The 23,683-nt window shown below is 41.3% G+C and overlaps 2 protein-coding genes and 1 pseudogene across 4 annotated transcripts in view; 1 reads left to right on the top strand and 2 right to left on the bottom strand.

Moving 5' to 3' along the window:
* Positions 1–40: 40 nt before the first annotated feature.
* LOC118285456 lies at positions 41–14,214 on the bottom strand (annotated as a pseudogene).
* On the top strand, positions 2,892–20,355 carry LOC118284823 (sphingosine 1-phosphate receptor 3). 3 transcript variants are annotated; one of them, XM_035607914.2, is made up of 2 exons: positions 2,892–3,168; positions 17,339–20,355. In XM_035607914.2, exon 2 carries the CDS (start codon positions 17,427–17,429, stop codon positions 18,558–18,560), a length of 1,134 nt encoding a protein of 377 aa, XP_035463807.2. In that variant the 5' UTR covers positions 2,892–3,168; positions 17,339–17,426; the 3' UTR covers positions 18,561–20,355. The 3 variants fall into 3 exon arrangements, with proteins under 3 accessions (XP_035463807.2, XP_035463806.2, XP_035463808.2); XM_035607913.2 differs by lacking the exon at positions 2,892–3,168 and adding an exon at positions 12,764–12,994; XM_035607915.2 differs by lacking the exon at positions 2,892–3,168 and adding an exon at positions 16,480–16,605.
* The window catches only part of shc3 (SHC (Src homology 2 domain containing) transforming protein 3), an 18,255-nt gene continuing 14,910 nt past the window's right edge, over positions 20,339–23,683 (bottom strand). Inside the window, exon 12 of the mRNA XM_035607911.2 lies at positions 20,339–23,680. Within this exon, the coding sequence (XP_035463804.2) occupies positions 23,552–23,680 (129 nt within the window). The 3' untranslated portion in view covers positions 20,339–23,551. The remainder of the gene's footprint in view (positions 23,681–23,683) is intronic.

Genomic DNA, 23,683 nt, shown 5'->3' with positions numbered 1-23,683 from the left:
GTCATTAACTTTTTTAGAACATTTTGAACACCTCTGAGGGTCATTCTAAATTATTGAACACAAATTTGACAAATTTGAGCAAAACCTGGAACTGCTTCTCTTTGGCAAGGCGTTTGATGTCGGACGGTAGTGAAGCTGCCGATGCTCCTCTATGCAGGTTGGACAATACCTTCACGTTCTCCCTGTTGCTCGATTCATACAGTACCTCTGCGTCTCCAGAAAGTCGTATTTGCTTAAAGTTAAAAAGTCCTGGACTTTGGCCACGCCTTTTACTTTCATGATGAATAAGTTGCGAGGCTGGTCATTCACAAGTTGTAGGCCAACCAAGGGGACACTGTGGTAGACAGCCTCCTGGAATCCATTGGCGCCTCCATGGGTCACAAACACTCTGGTCTTGGGGTGACGCAGGAGGTCGTTTTGAGGCAGCCAGTCCAATAGTAAGGTGCTGTTGCCGTGGTTGGACGGTCTTCTTCCTTTTTCACTCCAGATCACCTTCTGAGGAAGTTTTGCAAAAGCAGCTGCAAACTCCTCAGTGATAACGTCTGGAATTTCCACCTGGGTTCAAATCCTGGAACGTAGATGATATTTGGTATTGTTGGTCGAGGGAAGTCAAACGTTAAATCAGTCCTCATTAGCCAGATTTCTGCCGCCTGGAACAATTCCGAGTAACGTCTAACATTGTCGAAGTAACGTTGGACAAAAGGTTGGTAATTGAATTAGACACTGTACCAAATGTTAAGCGATTTAACGAAATACTGAAGGAAGTTATTGACCCGCTGGGTAAATCCATCTTGTCGGTCAAATGATCTAATATTGGGATAACGGAGAGCGGAGATTGTGCAACTGCATCATGCCCATCACCCCAAAAAGTTAAATGCACATTAAAGACAAGTGGCTGACCCAAACGGTGACCCAGAAGCACCCCTTCACCGAACACAGGAGTCTGTAAAAAGCAAATCATATTTGGCATGGCGGAGGCTCTGCATCAGTTTGGTATTCTCAAACACCTCCCCCATCGCCTGAACTGCCTGTTTATGTACTTTATTCATCTCCCGCGTCCCCCAGACCAAAGTAGATATAACAGAAAAAAGTGACACCCCTCCCAGCTTTGACTTCAGATGCGTGGCTATCAGTGACTTGACCATTTTCTCCATAGAAAAAGAAGAATTAATAGAGATGGACTTAAAGGGAGTGGACTCCAGCTTGATGTCCCACATGTTTGTCAGCGACACTGTGATTTCATGGCCTCTGGAGTGAAGTTCTTGAATGATGATATTCATGTTGAGCCAGTGGCTTCCACCCAAAGGGACCACCAAGACTTTCCCCTACATCTGCCAAGAGTGAAGAGCAGAGCAGCACTGCAAGTGCCACGAAGGTTGTTCGAAAGGGTGTAAAGCCTCCAGTTAATCCAAAGTGTTGCAGCACGAGTTCTGACAGGAACTAGAAAGAGAGGTCGTATTTGTCCAGTGTTAGCATCTCGGCATCGGCTTCCTATTAAGAATTCAGAATATAACTCAAAATCCTGCTGCTCACCTACAAAGCCCTTAATAATCAAGCTCCATCGTATCTTACAGAGCTCATAGTTCCATATTATCCCAATAGATCGCTTGGCTCTGTAAACTCAGGACTACTTGTGCTTCCCAGACTCTGTAAGAGCAAAATGGGAGGCAGAGCCCTTTATTTTAATTATTATTATTATAATAATAATAATGGTTTCAAATTTCAAAAGTCAGCCTGAAATATAATGTAAATATGCACAGATATGTACCCAGTTCACTATTGAGTGAATGTTTTTGCCCTTTTGTCTGACGAGGATTTCTGCCGCTGAAACAGAGGAGTGAGGAACTTATTGTATGATGAATTCACACACTGATCAATATTTCCCATGATCATGAAAGAACAGTTCGGTGTGATTGACCTCATCACACATTAACTTCTTCTCACACCCACACTGAACTGTTCATTCATGATCATGGGAAATATTGATCAGTGTGTGAATCATTGTTCGAATAAAACTTGGTGATTAATTTTTGTTATTATTTATTGTGACAGTCTCCTCGTGTTGTAACCAGATCAAAACCTGTCAATGGACCCAACTACTGACCAATCAGATCACTGGAAACCCAGAGTCATCATTTTACATGATCCTGACCGGGAGAAAAGAGTTTACAAGTGACAAACAATAAACAGAAATAGTTTTTTTAACATGTGATTAATAGTTTTTTCTGTTCCAGACATTTAACTGTTGCACTCTGCTAAGGACTGCGCAGCTCAGGGTCATCCACTAACCAGAGGGTCGATGGTTTGATTCCCTGGCCGACGTGTGCTTGCGCACAAAAAGACCCAAAGCGTTTGATGTCGGATGGTAGAGAAGATGCTGATGCTCCTTGAGTGGGTTTTCCAGGTTTGGGTCAGTCAAGATCGATTGGACGGAACTTCTCACAGCAGCAGGTGGCCTCAAACAGCGAAGTAGACTTCAGTTCATGTCTTCTCAGAAAGTGAAAATCCTCAGGTCGGACATATAGTTTAGGTATATATAGGTGGAGCAGAGGGAGGTTGTTGTAGCTTTATAGGGTGTTAGTCCTTTGCAGCTCACCAATTTTGCTCTTGATGATCAAACACATCAACTGGCTCCAGAATGTTAAACAGCAAATATCTGTAAAATCTGTCTTTTTTATGTTCAACAGTTCATGCACACAAGTGTGTTTGTGTGTGTGTGTGTGTGTGTGTGTGTGTGTGTGTGTGTGTGTGCGCGCATATACATATCGTGCAGCTTCGTCCCTCTGGGGGGCGCTAGAGATTTAAACTTGACCTCTACAGAGTGGTCACAGTGGGTTGGAAGTATTTTCAAGAACTAGTTAACTAAGCTTCTGCTTCCTGATGGCTTCACATATTCCTCTGCCCAGGCATCATTGATGTGAGTTCATCGTGATAAACTGGGCACCTTTTGTTTCGGTTTATAGTCTTTCATAGTTCTTTTTTTTCTTCTTTTTTTAAGGGGACCGAAACTATTGGTTCTCACCTTTATGCAGTTGAGTGTACTTTCCCTTCAACTTGTATCACACAAAGCTACTACTGCATCATTAAACAGACTGAGAGCAAAATGCTAAAATTGAACCCAGAAGCACTGACTCTTGAATGGGTTGACTGCACTTCCCTCACATTGCTGTAAGTACCCTTTTCTTGCCTCTATTTTAAGTTTGTGTACTTCTTAAGCTGGCTATCCTTTTGGTCACCTGTCCTGCAGGTATCCTGCAAATAGTTCAATATAGAGTGGACCGCACCATTACGCTCATTGCCGGGTGTAAATGATGAAATGAATGGTGGCTGCTTCAGTTTCACGGTCCTTATATATATTGTACAAGGCTCAATGGGACACTGTTAACGTCACCAGTAGCATCTGTGCTCTTAGTCAACATTTCTCCTGTGCATAACGTCTGTTGCTGTGGTTTTTCTCGGCCCACAACTTTACGGTTTTGCTTCACTCTGGCTGCTGTCATCAGCAGTCGGCTGTTTTTGGATAAACCCACCTGCCCAGCACCACACAGCCGACACACAAAGTTGGTGAACACAGTGAAGCAATTAGTGGTAAAGGAGACAGATTATGTTTTTACAGCTTGTTGCACTGGCTCAGAGTGGCTACAAAAATCGATATAATGCAAGCTTCCATTATAAATGGTGGCAATTCTAAAACAAAGGAGAGGGCTACTTGTAGGCAAAGAAGTTTCAGAATTTTATCCTGGACATTTGAATATGAATTTTGGAAATATAAGCGTGAGGACAGCTGTAAATGCCAGCTATTTTGACTTGTTATATTAGGAAAGGCACAGGTATAACCCAGCTAAATGAGGGTAGTACATTTATTATGTCAAATTTTTATTTTCCAAAAATAATAATAGCCTTTCCTTCACAATGTCATACATGAAGGAGGTATAGGCCCGTTGTTACATCTCAGCACACTTCTTTTTTCTTCTCTCCCTTCCACTGTGTTGGACAGATATTATTAATTGACAAAATCAGATATAACTAAAAATTGGAGAAAAAGAAAAGACAGTCTTATTTGCCCTAATTTGTCTTTATCTAATGTGTCCAATCTAAAGGTGATTCAACTATCATTGGACCACCCACACTAACAGCTTTTCTTTCAAGTGTGTCGAGTGGGCCAGGTCTTCGGTTTGAGTGTAACTGGGGTGTGAGTCAATGACAAACATTTAGCAGTGGAATATTTGCACCCACGAGACAGAGTGGAAAATGTGTGTGTCTGTGTGTGCATACTTGTCTGGACCCCAACCTTCCTGAGGTGCGACTTCCTGACCCATTGACCTGCAGTCATTTCTGAGCTCCTCTTTCTGTCATTACCTAAACACCAAGGGTACACAGCAGCCCTGTGTCTCTGGTGTGTGTGTGTGTGTGTGTGTGTGTGTGTGTTTTGTACTTGCACACACAAAGTGTTTCTAATGGTACATCCTTTGAGGAAACTGTGCGACAATGCAGCCACACAATGCAAATACAAGTTAGACCACAGGGACTGTTGGAGGTAACACAGTCTGTTGATTCTCTGTGGGGTTTCTGAGGGGCCGACGAGGAAACACCTTCAAAACAAAGGACCTTGAAAAAGCAACAGTTCTTCTGTGACAACATCTCAAACACTGGGGCAATAATAAGTGTGACATAAGACGAGAGGAGCCCACTGACACACAAGTCACTTTCTCCAAATTTGACTGCTCCGGTTAGTTTTGTGCAGATGAAAGATTTTACCACCGAATTATTTTTATTCAGGGACTTTTTATGATACTAATCTCAAGCACTTATGTAAAGAGAGGTCAAAGAGAGCATTCGATAAATATCAAAAATGTATGTTATATATTTTAGAAAAAGGGAGATGGAGAGGAAGTGCACATATGCAACTGTTCATTTTTAATCTGCTGACAAATGTGGTAATGTAACAGATTAAACGGAAGCTCTGGGTACGAACCACCAGATGACTTCTCAGTTTTAAGGTGACAATAAAACAGACTATCTTTTTGCACTTTATTTTCAGGTTCTTATTACTGGAGAAGCACATTTAAACACATTCAATTCAATTCAATTTTATTCGTATGGCGCCAAATCATGACATACATTATCTCAAGGCACTTTACATAGTAAGGTTGAGAACTCACAATATTACACAGACATCAGTCGACATGAAAGATGACAATTTTCTACTATATGTGACATCTGTGTTCCCTTAACATGCAATTTATCAGCCGTCCTCTTAGACTTTTGTTCTCTGGCACCAGACGATCAGACGCAGACTCATCAACTATACGTCAATGGCAGACTGAGCTACATGCTCCGAGGGGGGCCAGGGTCAGGAAGGCACCAGGCGCATGGCTTCTAATGAAATATGTATACAGAAATACTACACTGGAAGGTTTTACTACAAAGAGCATTGTCACAGTTGTTACCAGTTAGGTTTAATGTAGACATCCACAAGAAAATGTCACTATTTTTTAATTTTTTTATTTATCCTTTATTTTACCAGGAAGGTCCCATTGAAATACAATATCTCATCTTCCAGGGAGTCCCGGTGAAAATGGCAGTAAATTAAATAAAAAGTTTCATACACAAAGACAAACAAAGACAGGTAACATTGACACATAATAATAATAATAATAATAATAATAATAATAATAATAATAATAATAATAATAATAATAATAATAATAAAAACACTTAAAAGCAGTTTAAAAAGCACCAACAGCAAAGAAAATGTTCTATGAAGACAATAAAGTGAGAGTCTCCATGAGGACTGATTCTGCTTTTGTAGTTTATTCATATCCATTTTTTAACAATGAAGTGATGGAGTCACAGCAACTGACAATACTCAATGAGGTATTGTTCTCCTTCAGGGAACTAGGAAAAAGCTAGTGGCAAGGACATTTCGATCCTCCTTCTGATGGAAACAACACTGACACACACACACACACACACACGCACACACACACACACACAGACACACACACACACACACACACACACACACACACACAGACACAGACACACACACACACACACACACACACACAGTGTATATGCTCAGATCAGCTCATTCACATAGTTTGTGTGGTTTAATCAGTTGCGCTGTAATGGTTTCCTGTTCACTTACAATGCATCTCGGTGAGTCCCGAGCTTGCTTTCGAGCCGACTTATTGATTCCACCAACAGGAAGCAAAGATTCTCTGTCTCCATTGAGAAGGGTTGACCAAAATCAAACTCACTATGTTGGTCTCAAGTATATATATATATATATATATATATTTTTTTACTATATTCTGAGTTTTTACTGTGTCACTATGGGATTTACTCACAGACATAAAGTTAAAATTATCCAACAAAAACATCAAACAGATTGTGACAACACCGGTGATGTTTAGTAGAGAGATACAGCACATTGATTCAACAGATAATCACTTTAGATAATCTTATTATACTGTATATATATACACTATTATATAAAACTAATACTGTCTGACATTTGCAAATAAGCAAAATTTACATGTTAACTCAGGCTTTCACGGTCGACATAACAGATTTTAAGTGCATTCTTTTGGTGCCAGCACTTATGTTAGAAGAAATTAATGGAAATGAGCGGCAGGGATGACAAAAGCATTGATTTGAAATGCATTTTTCAGCTGAGTGAACAGTTTCCTGAGGCTCTCCTGTATTTCCTCACCTGCACTGAGAGCGAAACATAAGAAATATTGGTTTTGGTGGTTTCATGAGAAATTAATGATATAAAAGCTTTTGTTATACAAAATGAGGAATGCTTTATGCCTCCATGTGTTAACAGAATATCAATATAGCTTTTGAATTTCGTTTTTGAACATACACACGTAGCCTTTTAGTGGGTTGTGCAGTTTTTATCTGAGTCCACATGAACTAAAGAGGAGTTAGGGAGGCAACAGACAACTTTCATGCCCCTAGTGGTTCCAGGTGGTATTATTGTTTGGTCACTGTCGTAAAGACGCTGCAGTAGAAAGATAACACCATTATGATGTAAACTGCTTCATTTTCTGGCTCCTAGGGTTGGCAGGGTTGGCATCATGACTAACTCAATGCCAGCATCCTGGCGACTGTCCAAAGAAAACAACCAAAAAAAAAAAAATCACAATTCGGACAAATAACCTTGAGTTAAACGGTCCAGAATACGTCTCGTTGAATTTTCAGCGCTGGAATCAGCGGTGCACCACCATATAGTGTCCCCTGTCGGTTGCTCAGTTGGTTGCGGTTTGCAACTTTACCACCAGATGCCGCCAGAAAAGTACAAAAATTACAAACTCTTTTTCTGTCACTCTTCTTCTTCACCTGCTTTTGTTCCTCCTTCAACTGGATTCTTCTTCTCTTGCGAGGTTGAGTTGATCTTGTCAACTCGGCTGTTCAACCGTCTGATATTTCCATCATGGAAATAGAACTCTATTCCCTTCCTTGTTTTGGTTACACAATGGGTTACGCAGTTCCTTCGTGCCGCACATCGAGTTGTCATTTTTCCATGTCCCGTTGGCCAGGAGAATAACACGGTGAAAGCAAAGCTTATAAGGGACCAATATAAGCGTAGATAGTGTCAATATCGCCATTACACTGTAAAAATCAGTTTTAACATGATATTGTCAAGTTTAATCCAAAAAGTTGTCTGTTTCTGCTTTAAAGTGAAAATGATCCATTAGTTTTGCCAACAAATTTAAATAATTTCAAAAAAGGATTACAAGAAGAAGAAGAACTTCCTTCAGGATATAATTGGAAAGAAACTGAGCGAAAGATCAATACACATTTAAGGATAATAATAAGGATTCTCCATGAACTTTGTCCTGCGCTATACAGACCCGCACTCTTCTCTGGTTAACGACAGTATAATAGCCATCCATTTAGCAGTAAGTCAAGCAATGACTACTAACTGTTGCACATCAATACAACAAGCTCTGAGTGCAGTAGTCCTAATGGGCCTGAGAGAGAACGGCATCGCTCAACCCTGTGATACTGTTAATGGCCTACTGCTGCATGCTCACGTTAAATGTCTGCTAGGCCAACACAATTGCACTCAACAACAAGAAGAGAGTGAGGGAATTGGCTTTGCTTGTTACCTAATGCAGTTGAGGCAAAGTAGCCTGACGGGCAGCAGATTGATGCCAAAAATAAATTTTCAACTCAAGGTCAAGAAGGCAGTCAATAATGAATACCACAAGATGCATTTCCAATAAAAAGCAGTGCTGTGAGAGAAGGTGTCAAAATAGGTCAGACACTGACGGAATCAGCGAAACTTCTCTGTATGGTTACGTCCACAGCTGAACACTTAGGCCCAGTCTACACAAGGCAAATTTGTTTGTACGCGGAAGTCTTGCACGTATGGGCCTCCCGTCCAGACGCACCCGGAGTTTTCGCTGCCTGAAAACGCATTCTTTTGAATCCAGGTCCCCGGGTGGAGAAGATAAATCTCCCCTCTGCGTTTGTGTATCTGAGTTTGTGTGAATGCCAGATACACATACGATGATGTCATCGGCCCTCGTTTTCGAAATATCTTGTGGTGTAGACGAGGCCTTAGAAAAGAAAAGTTTCGCTGATCCCGTGAGTTCCGCTGTAAGATGTCACCACTAAACTTCCCCCTGAACTTCATGTTATCAGTAGTCAAACACAGTAGTGTTTCTTAACACAGGGTTTAGCGATGACTTCAGTAATGTCAATAAGTAAATTAATAATGTTCTGTATGTTTTAGTTAATTTCACTTTATTTATTTGACCTTAAATATTGGATTGAAGCTTTATTTGTCTAGGTATCAATTTTTTATCTGTTATTTGTTCCCTATTTTGAATCCAAAATACCTTCTTCACATGAATGTTCTCTACACGTGACAATTGTAAATGTTGGGTTTAGATCAGTTTTTTAACATTTGCATCCAACGTTATTATATTGAAATTTATGCATGTACTGTATGTGGAGGTGGGGAAAATATTTGGAGTGCTCACACTAGGTAGTAACCTTGACTGACAACCATGCAATTATCACAGAAGCCCTCAAAATGAGTCTACTCCTGAAAAACTGTGGTTTCTGGGTTTTTTTAATGTTCAGTGTTAAGTGATTTCAGTCCATTAAATTTATGCTCGTATGGTAATGTCAGGCAGTTTGACACTGGATAGTCTGTTGAAGAGCCACTGTAATATTGTTGAAGTCTCATTGGCAGAGCCTCAATAAAACCATCCGATTAATCTCTCAGCTGGGAACAAATGAAATGGAAAATTAAAAGCGCTGCACTCAAAGTTGAAGGAACTAAAGGTAAGAGCACTAACTATCCCTGCAGCACCAGGGAATGACAGAACTTCAGACCTATTTCTGCCAGTGCGGCCTTCTGAAGTTGGCAGATCTAGACTAAACTGCGCCGCGGCTGAAATTATGCCTCAGAAACGTTTCTCAGGCCTTGTTCTGTGGAGTTGAACACAAGAGACCGCCGTGTCTCGAAATACTGCCGCCACAAAGCCACAGGGCAGGAGGGGTCACTCCGCCTCAGATTTATTGCCCAGACACACGGGGTGTGTTTTTGCCCCAAAATGGCGAGGGTGAAATTAAAGGCAGAGTTTTCATGTAATTGTACGTGGATGTGCCCACTGCCCACGGTTCTGATCCCAGCTCTTGCACTCTAATGAAGGGTTGAGAGCTTGAACAAGGCAAAGTAATGGCTACACCGATGCCGGCCAAATAGATTTTGTAATGTAGTTCTATACTAAAGCTCAGGGCTCTTATCTATATTTTATCCGGCCTGTTCTCATTTAACCATTAGTTCCCTACTTTGAATGAGATGCTATTAAGTTACCATCAAATAAACAGCATTATAATCAATTATGAATATAATTCCTTAAAATACTTTATGCATGCAGCGATTTGTAAGTGTGCTCTGCTTTTATGATGCATTACGATTAATAATGAATATTTCGAAACGTTTATGCCCTGAGTCAAAGGAGTGTTAGTTACATTTTCTATTTCTATATCTACAGACAGTAAGCAGTCCTGTGCAAAGCTTATTTAAATAAGTTTAAAGCCCCTAATTCTTAGTCCAATCTTCATTCTTCATCACATCATCATTTTATTTTCGACTGTCAGAGTCAGACAATGTCTAGAGGTCAAAAGTAACAAAGTACATTTAATCAAGCACAGTACTTACATTTTGATGAATTTGTAATTTACTTGGTTATTTTCAATTTTATGCGACTTCTATATCCCAGAAGCAAAAGTGCTTTTTACTCCACTGCACTATCTCACAGATTACTGTAAGATTTTTCATAAAAAACATGACTAATTGACATTAGTCAATAAAATGTAATTGATTGTTACAGATTAAAATATCCTTAAGTATAGAAAGTCGTACCAGCTATAGCTCCAGCTTTATGATAATGTATAAAGCAATAATAGCTCACTGACAGGGTGCCTAAAGAAGACTTTTAATTCAAATCATAAGCACATCTTGCTCGTGAAGAATTTGTGCTAATGCAGAATTGTGAAGCAGGACGTTGACATGTAAGAGAGAAGATCGACAGTGTGGTAACTGGTACATTCACTCAAATAAAGGATTTGAATTCTTCCTCCAACCACTAATGGTGTCGCACATAAACTGTATAAGTTCCAGGGCTGTAGTTGAGCAGTGGAAACTTTCCCTGAGGAATGGTTTTACCAGCTGTGAGGCCGGCTACTCTGACGGAAGGATGGTTTTATTGTACAGTACTTTCAAATGACGGGTTGCAGCCCGTAGGATTATACATCAATGATCGCATTATAATGGCAGGAAATCACACATATGGCGCATTGATGATTTAGGGGAGAGATGTGCAGCTTTTGATGCTGGAAAAAAAGGCACCTAGGGCGATCTATAATCATTGACAAGGATGGCAGGACAATTCAGCCTTTTCTTAAACCAAAGAGGGTGGTCCTGCGAAAGTGAAAAACCCCTCCACCCATGCTCCTCTTCAGCAGTCTATGAATACACATAGACTCACTCCAACCACATATTATGGGTTTGTACTTGCTGATGGTTTCATATTTGGCCCAAAGTTTATGTAAATGCAGATGTGAGCCCCACATCACTGTAGCTTGCTGAAAAACCCAAGGTTTTTCCAACCATGTTCCCGGTCCGTTAATCCAGCTGCCTTTACGTAGGCCCAGTCTGTGATCGGTCCCAGATTTGCTGCGGGTCCAGAGTAACTGTTTAGCTTCTTCTTTTTTTCCCCCCTGAGTTTTTCCCAATGCTGCTGGCACAGTGTGACCTGCAGGAAATGACTGGGAATTGTGACTCGAACAATGCTAATGGACCGATGCCAGACCACAGCAGTTTATTCTACCACACAGAACATTCATCTGGGTTAATAACCACAGACAGTGGAAGAGATCTGCTATTTAACGATTTGGTCAGTAATGCAGTACACTATGTGCTTGGTTTGAGGAAAATTGGCGAAATGTGTGGCACAGTATGAAAAAGCGAGTAGATTCTTAACGTTTGAGTCATGTTCTTGTGCACGATGCTCCTGACTCAGTTGTTCTCGGCGCAAGTTCTGGATTTTTGTTTGAAAAATGAGGTTTATTGTTTTAGTCACATTTTGCTCACTACGGTGTCAGTCAGGGGAGTCTTAAAATCCCCGACGTTTGGATTGACCTTTGTAGCATGTATTTTGAAGAGTCATCATCGGTCTGCTTCTTCTTGCTGCCAGCCCTGCCCATCCTTCCTGGATATGAGGTCATGACAGAACGACCAGAACAAAGGATGGGCTGCAGTCATCTTAACATAAACTCATACGGCATAATGTATGCTCGCTCGCTCTCTCTTTTTGTCCCTGTGTCATGTAAACACACAGCAGGGAAAATATGCCACCGACTGCAGACTTGTGTTAACATTAGCTATTTATGATGCACCGACGAGGCTTTTGTTGCACCGTGACATTTGCTCGAACTTTGTGCTGTTTTTTAAAGTTTGGGTCGTATTTTTTTTCGTTCAGTTTCTATTCTATCTAATTGTAATTATTGCTTTTATTTGCGGTTTTTTTTATTTCAATTTTGTTTCTTTCCTTCCCCAGTTGTTTTGGACTTGCAGGCTGCATTTTGCTGAAGGTTTGCAAGCGAAATCAATTGTAGCTCATAAGCTAAAGCTAAAATAAGGATTTAAAAAAAATATATGAACTAAAGTCAGGAAAGTTAGCTACAGCGATTTTGAGTTATTCTCGTCCACAGTCAAAGACTCAGAAGACTAATGGACAAAAATCACGTTGATAAATAATGTTCTGACTCCTGTTGATGTAGATAAATAACAAAACTCGAGGCGAGAAATTAATTGCAATATTTTTGTTTCCCATTCGCAAAAATGTAGCAAAAACACAGTTTAGTAAAAAAAAAAAAAAAATGAATGCATAAATTATACTTATATGAAGAAAAATCATTCCTGCAGGGCAATCCATTATCCTAAACAATACCTGCCTAATACCAACTAAAACATATTCTTGTAGGATATATATATATACATATATATATATATATATAGGGTTAGTATATATATATATATATATATATATATATATATATAATCTGGGGCATATACAGTGAGAATCAGCTCCTGCCACATATCCTCTGAGCCAGTTTCCACATGGCTCTTGGCTTCTTCTCTTCACGACCGTGCAGCCAGCAGCCGCAGCTTCTCTCTGCGCCCTCTGTCCGGGTTACAGGAGGGAGGGGGGGAGGGAGGGGTGGGACTTCCAGCCAACTGTCGACTCAACTCCCGAGTTTGGAGATTAGAAAAAAAAAAAAAAAGGAAAAAAAAAAGGATGAGGAGCTGCTTCTCTTCCAGCGAGGGAGCGAGAGGGATCTAGTGAAGGCTCCGAGGCAAAGTCTTGGAATTTACGCACGGCCGACGGCTCCGCGATGAGATGCGCGTCCGCCCGCGTGAGTCTGACTCCGACGCAAGGCTGAAGTGCGAGCATCCCAAGTAAGTTGTGTTTTAAAGGTCGAGGCTTTTTGTGGACAAGGCGGCACAGTTATCATGGTCAACTTTTACCCTCATGTCGTCAGGGAGACCAGTCGTGGTGATGGTGAAGTTTTTAAGAAATAATAATCTCAAGTCTTAACAGAAAAATCCGAGGTAAAGGTGAAGTTTAAACGAGCCTCTTGGTGTTTTTTTTGTTTTTGTTTTTTTGGAAATGGTCCAAGATTACTATGTAAACAAACAAACAAAGTGCAATATAGTGTCATGTACTTTTCTAAAGCTGACCTAATAATATTTTTCTTTTCATGGGGGAACAGTAAAACTAGATATTTCTTTTCCCCCCATGTCTATCAGACAGTATCATGAACTGCTGTTTTACTGGAAACCCTTTAACTGCCTGTGGCTCAACCGTTTGGTAGAGCATATTTGAAGCCACTGTATCTTATTGAGAGTAGTGTTGAACTTAAATCAACCTGGTTGAGCCATCTCCACCATTTGGCCGAGGTATGTTATGCTGAAAAAAATCCACCAGATGTCACTCTGTCTTTAAATGGTGTTTGTTTGGTGAAATTTGAGTGGTAAACATTTTTTTCAACATGAAAAGAACATAATGATGTGTCTTGATACAACAACAAAAAAGTCTAATGACCGTTGAATATTTTTTTTTAAATGTGCTCTACCAAATGGTTGATTTGGCACTTTATGGTAAAGGTAGCAGAATAAAACTATTGTGATCAAAAATGGACTATTTGCTATGAAATAAAAACTTCTGGAAAGTAATTGCAGTCAATATGATACATTTTACATTTTATGATATTACCTCATAAACATTTGTAAATAATAATAATTTGACCATTTCCAAGAGGTTTTCTAAGTAAATATGGTTAATATCTAGAATAAATATGTTGACACAATACTAATGCCCATAATACTACTAATTCCACTGTAACAAATCAACACAATATATATGTATGTAATGTATAATGCACACTGTGGGAGCCAAGTTACACTACGACATGTTCCTGTTCATGCTTAGTCTAGAATGAGTGCAGTTTATATCATTTATAGTACCTTAGGTCTAATAGTTAAGCATGTTACTGTCACCTTAAGAGAAGTAGCTTATGGCTCTATGGCCTATTCTCCCCCTCGGAATGTTTCCATGTCCCACCAACCACCAGCAAACCCTCGGCCCAACGCAGATGAATACCAGAGGCCAGCACCATTGCCTCTACAAGATGTCACCCCATTTGAAGGAAACCCTCAAGAATATCGGCTGTTCGTGAAGACGTTCCAAAATACAGTAGAGGGCCATACAGGTTGTAGCCAATCCCGGCTCAACCTCTTGGCGAAGTTTACTAAGGGATTGCCCCATGAGATAATAGCAAACTGTTTATTGCTCGATCCCGAGGAAGGCTATCATTAAGCATGGTGTCTTCTGGAAAAACATTTCGGGGATCCCATGAAGATCGCAGATGGTTATTTGGAAAGGGCATTAGGTTGGCCTGTGATAACTTCAGACAACGGAAAGGGTCCTTTGGACTCTATCTTTCAGTATGCTGTAGTGCTATGAAGAACGTGGAGTTCATGGATACGTTTAACAACACGCTTAACATACAGGATATCGCCGCAAAGTTCCCGTGCGAGCTGGGGGAAGAGTGGCACACAGGGGCCCACAATATCAAGATTTATGAAAGACGCAGAGTTAAGCTCAACGACTTTGTTGACAGAAAGGCCAATATAGCCATGGACCCAATACATGGCATGGGAAGGAACGCTGGCCCGAGGAGACAAGCTAGAGGCCCGCTGGATGAGAGGCTACAAAGAAAATGCGATGACAAGAGAGGCCTCATCAATGGTGCAACTGTCGTCAGTGACCAAACAGGGAGTCCAAGATCAAAGCCAGAAACAAGGGTAATGGGCAGTCAGCGCTGTGCCTTCTCCAAGCCCTGTCTTTTCTGCAACAGCGGAGGACATGCATCTGGAACAATGTGACAAGTTAAAGGGGTCTCTCCATAAGATCAAGATTGTCTTCCTACGAGCAGAAGGCTTGTGCTTCAGCTGCCTCAAACCGGGGCATATGAGCACGTCATGTAAGGATTAATTGACGTGTCTGCACGAAGCCACACCCTACAGTGTTATATAGACAGAACAGGAACATGCCGATGAATCAAGGGGTAAATTCCAAAAGAGAGCCGCACACACGCAACAGTGGACCATCAGGCCCAACCATCTGCGGAGCAACAAATACCGAAAACAATGGAAAGATCTTGGAAATAGTACCTGTCCAAGTCAAGAGCAACAAAAGCCAAAAGAAAACAACTACTTACGCTTTCATAGACTCCCGCAGGACGCTTGTTTCTGTACAGAGGACCTGATGAAGGAGCTTAATATCACAGGCAGAAAGACATGCATCTCGCTGCTGACCGAGGGGGAATGAAGGTGGGCCGACACTCAAATAGGATCTGGGTTGGAAGTGAGTAGCCTGGGCGGCAACAATTTCCTGGGGCTCCCAGATACATATTCCCAGAAAATAATTCCCGCAACCAAAGGGAATATCCTATTACAGGAGGAATTGATTGGGTGGCCCCACCTGCAGCAGGTACAACTATGAGAAATAGATGCAGGGATAGGTCTGCTTATTGGGAGAGATGGCCACGAGGCCATTGAACCCCAGCGGTTCATCGCCAGCATAGAGAAGGGCGGTCCTTACGCCGTGGAAATGGCGATTGGCTGGATTATTAGTGGACTCTACTGGGAAAACGTCGGCCACAGCTCAGAAAGTGGTCCAATACAGGTTTCAGCGGACCATATAGCAGTTACCAGACTGGAGGAACTTTGGAGTCAGCAGTTAAAGAGGGACTTCCCTGAGTACGAGAAGGATGAGAAACTGGACTATTCTCAATGAGCAGCTGCTACAGGAACCAAACCTTACCAGCACCCTCGTTGGTGTCATCACCAGATTCACACAGGAGGAGGTCGCCGTCATGGCAGACATCGAGGCAATGTTCCATCAAGTGAAGGTGTCCATCGTGAGCTCTGTGTATGACCCTTTGGGTATCTTGGCACCAGTCGTGCTCATGGCTAAGAGAATTCTGCAGGAACTCTGCAGGGAGAAGTTGGACTGGGATACCCTGATACCTGATAGGTTCGCTGATGAGTGGTCCAAATGGAAGACATCTCTCCGCCTGCTAGAAGGCGTCAGTGTCCCAAGGTGTTTCAAGCCGGCAGGCTTTGGGAAAGCAGTGGTCCACCAATTGCACCACGGAGGGAGTCTGGGAGAGGATGATCAGGTCTGTAAGGACCTTATGCACGCAGAAGGTGGAAGCAAATCCAGTATATGGCAGACATGTTCTGGAAGCGATGGGTAAGGGAGTACCTGCCGCAGATTCAGGAGCGCCACAAGTGCCAAAGACCATCTCGCAACTTTGTCATCGGAGACATCGTGCTGATCGTAGATGACTCAGCACCACGCAACGTTTGGGTCATGGGAAAGATTGTTCAGACAGTCCCAGACAAGTACAGGATGGTGCGTCAGGTCCGGATCAAGACCAAGACACGCATGCTGGACAGAAACCATCACGAAGATTCGCCTCCTCCAGGAGGCCGAATAGACAGTAATACGCAGTGCTAGATTGTGTTACGTTACATTAGTTTATGTGGCTTCACATGTTATAATTTGGTAATTGTCTCCAGATAAGAGCACAATTAGGGGCTGGTATGTGGGAGCCAAGTTACACTGCGACATGTTCATGTTCATGCTTAGTCTAGAATGAGTGCAGTTTATATTGTTTATAGTACCTTAGGTCCGAGCGACACGGTTTTCTTACCATAGTATACCCATCTGTACTTTGCTTTCGATACATCTGTTAAGGTTTCACAAACTGTGGATTAAACGTTTCGTTCTACCCGTAACACAGGAGTACTGTGAAGCTTTTTCCCACCAGATTGGTGTACACGAGTCCATTCGAGGAAACCAATGAGTCTCAGCACACCCACACACAACTGTAGCTAGTAGAACACTGTATCATAACTCAGAAATATTATTACAGGCTAGCAGTCAGCCTTGAAAAACAGAACAGATGTATGTATTTTGGTACTTTTGCCACCATTACCGCAAAATCTCTACCATTTGGTAGAAGCCTATAATTAAAAAACTGAGGGGTCTGTTAAAAAACTTTTTGGGGATTGTTGATATTGCCCCAATAGACTAAGAAATGCAAGAAAAATAATTTTCCATTGCTTTTTTCTTAGTGGGGTAGTTAAAGGGTTAAGACAACATTGTTAGCAATAACTCGCCTGCTCATCCATAATCACATGTGATCACACTCTTCTGATCTGCCCCTGCAGCTGAACTCGGTGGCTACGCCGACGCCGGACCACCTGCCCCCCTGCCCACCTCTGACACCCAGTAGTCAGCTGCCAGCACGCTGAGAAGATGATCAACCCTCGGATATACCTCCACTACAACTACACGGGCAAGCTGGACAGCCGCTGGCCCAGCCGCACGAGCCCCGACAATTTGGACGCCAAAACCGTTGTGTTCCTGGTCGTATGCAGCTTCATCGTCCTGGAGAACCTCACCGTGCTGGTGGCCATATGGAGGAACCACCGGTTCCACAACCGCATGTACTACTTCATTGGCAACATGGCGCTGTGCGACCTGCTGTCTGGAGTTGCGTACCTGGTCAACCTGCTGCTGTCGGGGGAGAAGACATTGCAGCTCTCACCCGCGCTCTGGTTTGTCAGAGAGGGCAGCATGTTCGTGGCACTTGGTGCATCCATTTTCAGTCTCTTGGCTATCGCTATAGAGAGACACCTGACTATGATCAAAATGAGGCCTTACGATGCCAACAAGAACTACAGAGTGTTCCTGCTCATAGGGACCTGCTGGCTGATTGCCATATCTCTCGGAGCTCTGCCTATTCTGGGCTGGAACTGCCTGGACAACCTCCCAGACTGCTCCACAATCCTCCCTCTCTACACCAAGAAGTATGTAGCTTTCTGTATAACAGTTTTCATGGTCTTGCTCCTAGCCATGTCCGTCCTTTATGTCCGAATCTACATCCTGGTGAAGTCCAGCAGCCAAAAGGTGAGCAAGCACAGCAACTCGGAGCACGCCATGTCCCTGCTGCGCACTGTCATCATCGTGGTTGGGGTCTTCATCGCCTGCTGGACGCCCATCTTTGTCCTTCTCCTGGTGGATGTGGCATGCAAGCAACGTTGCCCCATCCTCTACAAGGCTGACTGGTTCATTGCATTGGCCGTGATCAACTCGGCGATGAACCCGATCATTTACACCCTGGCCAGCCGAGAGATGAGACGGGCCTTCCTGGGTCTGGTGTGCGGTATTTGCTATAGGAGGAAGGCCTCTGTGAATGGCAGCGGGAACAGACAGTCTCTGGAGCCCAGCCACAGCAGGAGCAAGTCGTGGAGCAGCCAGAACAACCCCAACCAGAACCAGCAGAGTTCCAAGCAGACGGAGCTGGAGAAAGAGAGGGACGAGGCCCACGGCAAGGTCTCGGTGGTGGTGGGAGGGGCCACCCAGGATGTCCGCGAGAGTGAAAAATAGAACGAAGGGAGCAAGTAATCTTCACCAAGAAAGTGAGGGTGGTCCCAATATGTGCTCATGGGCCTGTGCAGTGGACAGAAGTGACGATGAAGAGGGATTTGTGTTTTGATCTAGAATAAAGGGTTACCTGATTGACGTGTGGACTTCAAGCCCAGCTGGGGGGCAGCAGTTTCCTCTTTGTGCTTAATACTAATGTATCTGCATCATCCATGATTTGAAAGATTGATCATGAAGCCAATATGTACAATTTAGCCTCTTTGTCAAGTACAAATCATATTTCACCACTATTGCATGAGTCCCATGTATCTCCAAACTGCTTGTCATATTTGCAGTCAACAAACAGACAAATCATGTATTTGTTTAAAAACTTGCATTGTCAAAAGGATGAACGTCTGTTCTGAGCTCATGAAAATTTTTGGAGATACATGTTTTTTTTTCTTCCTTGCATGGCAAAGATGATTAGCGAATGAACGCTAATCTGTGGTTACAGATGTGACCACCTGAGATACATAAGTGAAAGATCACCTGGAATTATTAAAAAAAGAAAAGTGCAATTATAATACTGCAAAAACAATGTAATGAAGAATGATTGTAGACATTATTAGTGTAGTAATATACAATTGAGGTTATTTATTATCATATGCAGTCTATTATGTAATTTTGTATTCACTCAGTAATAATACAGAATTCTGTGCAGTTCCTGTGATGGAAACTGCTCTGTAAGTATCATATTCGAGATATAAACTTGTTTTCCACCATATCAGCAGCATCACTTTCCTGACAGATCCTCATCTGTAACCACTGTACAGAACCGATGTGGTCCGTTCAGCAGCAGCAGCCTTTAGCGAAGGCAGGGCTCCATCTGCTGGTTTAAAGATGGCAGCCCTCAGTGCTCACCAGATATCTTTCACAATATGCTGCATGTTCAGTATCGAATATCTTCAACCCCACACGTGTAACAAAATAAGAATTGTGACTTCGGAAAAAAAATCGGATAAATCCAGAAGTCGAAAAGTTTGGTGTCAACCGTAAAAGAATGGGGCTGGTTAACTGATGTCTTGAGAAGCATGTGGATGCTGCATGTGAACTAGAATTAGTCAGCAAGAGGCGCTTGTTTGTGTGATGCAAAAAAAAAGACATGATAACGTAACATTTTTAAAAAACAAAACAAAAAAATAGGAAAATTCTGTATAAGGATGATTCACATTGAGAGCTGTTGTGGTTACACCTTTGATAAAATAACCTAAAAGGATGGTTTACCAAAAACTTCAAACACATATTTTCCAATTTTTTTCTTGTGGTGTTTTGCCATGCAGATAGTTTTGATCAGATGCTCTCTTACTCTAGGGTTAGAGATATCCTTATTTCAGCAGCCACTAAACTACATTGGAGGGGAATAGATTTGTGTTTGCACTGCACACAGCAACATTTTGAAACCTCAACAGCAACCCTCTCACTCGACATAATCCAAAGACTTTACTGTGAACAGTTTTCATAGGTACAAAATTAAAAAAAATCGTTGGTATTAAATCGTTTTTTAGTGTATCCTGTGGATTATCCACAATAACAAGGACCCTGTTTATGGCTTTCACTACCAAATTTCTATTCACCTCTATGCTGCTGCAAGTGTCTTTTATTTTAAATCATTTCAGTGAATCAATTCTTTTAGAAGACACTTCAGAAGCAATTGTGGTGACTGTGTTTAAATGCTGCTTCTCCCAGTGTTATTGATCAAATTAAAAGTAGTGGATTATCACAGAAAGTTTATAGCCCAGAGATTCTACACATTCACGGTTTTATTGCCAACAGTCATACAGAATAATGATGAATCCACACAACCAAAAGATTAAATCTGTAAACATCATTTGGACTCGTTTCTCTGTTTTTATTTCAGTTTTTTTTTTCTACCTGTTCCAAAATAGTGAATTTCTGTGTGATTTCCTCTGACAAAGATTTATACTCAGAATCTGGAAATGATACATTTATAATATATAATAGAGAGGGAGGGAGATAAAGAGACGAGAGAAGAAACAGTAGTCTCAAGCAGCAACACTCAGCAGGGCACAAACACAACCTCCAGTGAACAGGCATGCCCCATAGATCAGCTATTGCACTTTGAAGAGAGAGAGAGAGAAACAGAAATAAAAACACCATTTGTACAAATAAAAGGCACATTTTCATCAACAGAAATCTGGAAAGAAGCCATGTTCTTATTTGTGTCCCAGCGTGTTTGGTTGTACAATTTCTTTATGCCGCACAGCTAATCACCGTGTTATCAGGGAGATTTAAATATGGAGTTGTTCCTGCTCTGTGTGTGTGTGTGCATATATATATATGTACTGTGTTCAAAACATTGCACATCATTTTTGCTGAGGTGATTCTGCAAATTTGCTTTTTAGAAACAATTGATCTCAAAATAATGGATTATATTAGCAGGGTGCTTTTTCTTTTAAATTTGGTGCATTATTCCATCTCCCAAGATATTAGATTTGATGAAATGATGTCACAAAAATCAAACAAATTCAAAGCTGATGGCAGATAACCATCAGGAAAAGAGAAAGAAACCCCTCAATGATCCTTTGTATCCTTTCTTCTTACCTTTCCCTCAAAAATACCAATATGTGAGGCTTTCTCTCAAAGGAATCATGAGGAGTTGATCAATTGGCTTTAACCAAAAGTGGTAATTTAAAAAAAGAAAAGAATAATGTTCCCAATACTGCTATTTGCTTAATGCGTGTTGTTGTGAGATGCATGTACTTAACACTCCCTCTTGCAGCAAAATACAGGCACGTTATATTACATTGCATCTGTCTTGTCAAACTCATTGAACACATGCTGATTCTGGTTCAATTCAAGTGGTCCAGTGCATATCAAATACAATGCCCCATTCATTTGGTATCCATCAGAGTTCTGACAAAAGTATGTGAGGATGATAGCATTTAAAAAGTCTGTTGCCAGAGCTGCTTGTGTACTGTATCTATAAGCCTTTTCCAAAATTTAGAATCCCACTCTACAAAAACAGTCTGTAAACGTAAATACTATAAACTGTTCTGAGGAACGATTGTGTACCTTGGATTGCAAAATGCAAATTAACTATGACCTGTCATTCAACGAAGGTTGAAAACTGGCATTTTCCCAAGCAATACATATCCAGAGAGCATCCTAATAAGTGATACACGAAGGGAACTGAAAGTGAGTGACTGGGGTAGACAAGCATTCCTGTGGTGACATCTAGTGGCAATAACGTGATCTTGCCATAACACATCATCACACTGAAAGAATATTTTTGTTTCATATCCGCCATATTGAGCATTCTGCGTCGAGCGCACAACTTTGTCTAATTAAGCCTCGTGAGTATATAAAGTGTGAAATTACATGTCATCACATTAGTAATTCATTTACTACTGACAGACAATCTAACTGATCAAACTTTGTTATTGTGCTATTCATTTGTGATCATTCGAATAATAATACAAATAATATTTTGAAAGGTACTATTTGTAAGAATGTGGAGCAGGTAACATGTATTAATATTTTTTTTGGATGCCTATAACATCCAGTGGATTCATTTTTAATGCAAAACTCACACTTTCGGCGAAAGTCCAAAGTCTGTGATAATGTCTGCTCTTGAGCACCTTACCTTAATGCCTCTCCTCCACTCCCCTACAGTGCCAGCAGCGTGCAACACTAGTTAACGTTAGCTCAGAAATGGAGTCCCATGACGCCAACTAACGACTTTCAAATCCAAGAATGGTCTTGTTGAATGTCCCTGGCCTGTTTTATGCTGGTGAGCAAGTTTACGATGACAGTCGACTACAGACTTAAATAGAGATTAAAGTCAAACTATAGCAGTGTCACTTATCACCTCATTTAGACATGATGCCAATCAATCACGTTCAGCCTCATGTCTACTCACTCGCCCCTAGCCATGGAGTGCAAGCAACAGGGTGCAGTTCACCTGATGGCCTCCGGGATCATTAATAACAATGAATTTTCTGAGGGGTTACATATAGTACCTTTAAAAGTTCACAAAAAGCAGGGAATGTCAATTAAGAATGTGTGAATATCAATTGCATGACTCAAGCCCCCAAAACAAATCATTGACTACACACCTAAAAGAAGAATCCAGAGAAAAAAAACAATCCAGAAATAATCCCTAGTCGTAAAGCATTAATATTTTACAGTGTCAGCATACACAAGCACCTCTTTCAAGTAAAGGGGTCTCGAGGTCTACGAACAATGTCCACAAGAACAGTTGATTTTAAGTCATGCGACTGTGACACAAGAAAATACTTTATAAAAAAAAAGGTTATCTTTAAAGCCATTGACAGCACTATATGAAGGATGTTTGCACCCCAACACTTTGTGACTACTGCAAAGCAAAACACATTCAGTTCTAATCCCCAATAAAAGCAGATTTCATATAGTGACTAATTGAGTGAGTTGTCACACTATTGGTGAGATTAAAGGACTATTTTTTTCTCTAGAGTTATTCATTATAAACTGCATTTGTTGTCCAAACTGCTTTTGTTTCTGACATCTCAGTCAACAGTTCCTGTAGAAATATGGTTGTGCTTGACAGACAAAACTAAAATTTCAGGTTTTTATTCTAAAATACTCTTGTCAACACCTCTTTGAGGTTTGATTTGAACTTCTTTTAAACTACAAGAACAACTGTCTTTTTTTATCTTTTAAAACACCAAATCAAGATAGTATGTCCAAATGCACCTATGTCTTCTCAAAAAATATAGCATTTCAGTCATCACAACAAAATTATAACAGTTCTATAAATATTTTTTTTTTAATCTTAAACAAATGTTGCGTCTTCCAGAGCCTCCAGTAGAGTAACTGTGGGCCAATTTTTTCCCCAAAACACTGTCACCGCGTATAGAGCCTTTAAGCATCTTCTGTTCATGTTTCATCTTCAAGTTTCAGGATGTAGGAGAGAGACTGTTCAGAGCTTCCTGTTTTACCATTAGGCATTACGAGCATCACTGTTTCCTTCCAACGGGCTGCAGGAGACACAGTTCACTCCCAGCTGACACAATAGGCAGATTGTTGTCACGGTGATGGCCAATAAGGTGGCTAATGCTGTCAAATACATGATCTTTTGTCCGTACCTT

The sequence above is a fragment of the Scophthalmus maximus genome, chromosome 20 (assembly GCF_022379125.1).
Source record: "Scophthalmus maximus strain ysfricsl-2021 chromosome 20, ASM2237912v1, whole genome shotgun sequence".
In the NCBI taxonomy this organism is placed as follows: domain Eukaryota; kingdom Metazoa; phylum Chordata; class Actinopteri; order Pleuronectiformes; family Scophthalmidae; genus Scophthalmus; species Scophthalmus maximus.
Note: the sequence above shows the minus strand (reverse complement) of the source record. Positions and strands in the feature narration are given on the sequence as shown.

What these genes read in the sequence shown, in the direction of transcription:
- LOC118284823 (XM_035607914.2), top strand. Translation starts at nt 17,427, where the DNA reads ATGATCAACCCTCGGATATACCTCCACTACAACTACACGGGCAAGCTG.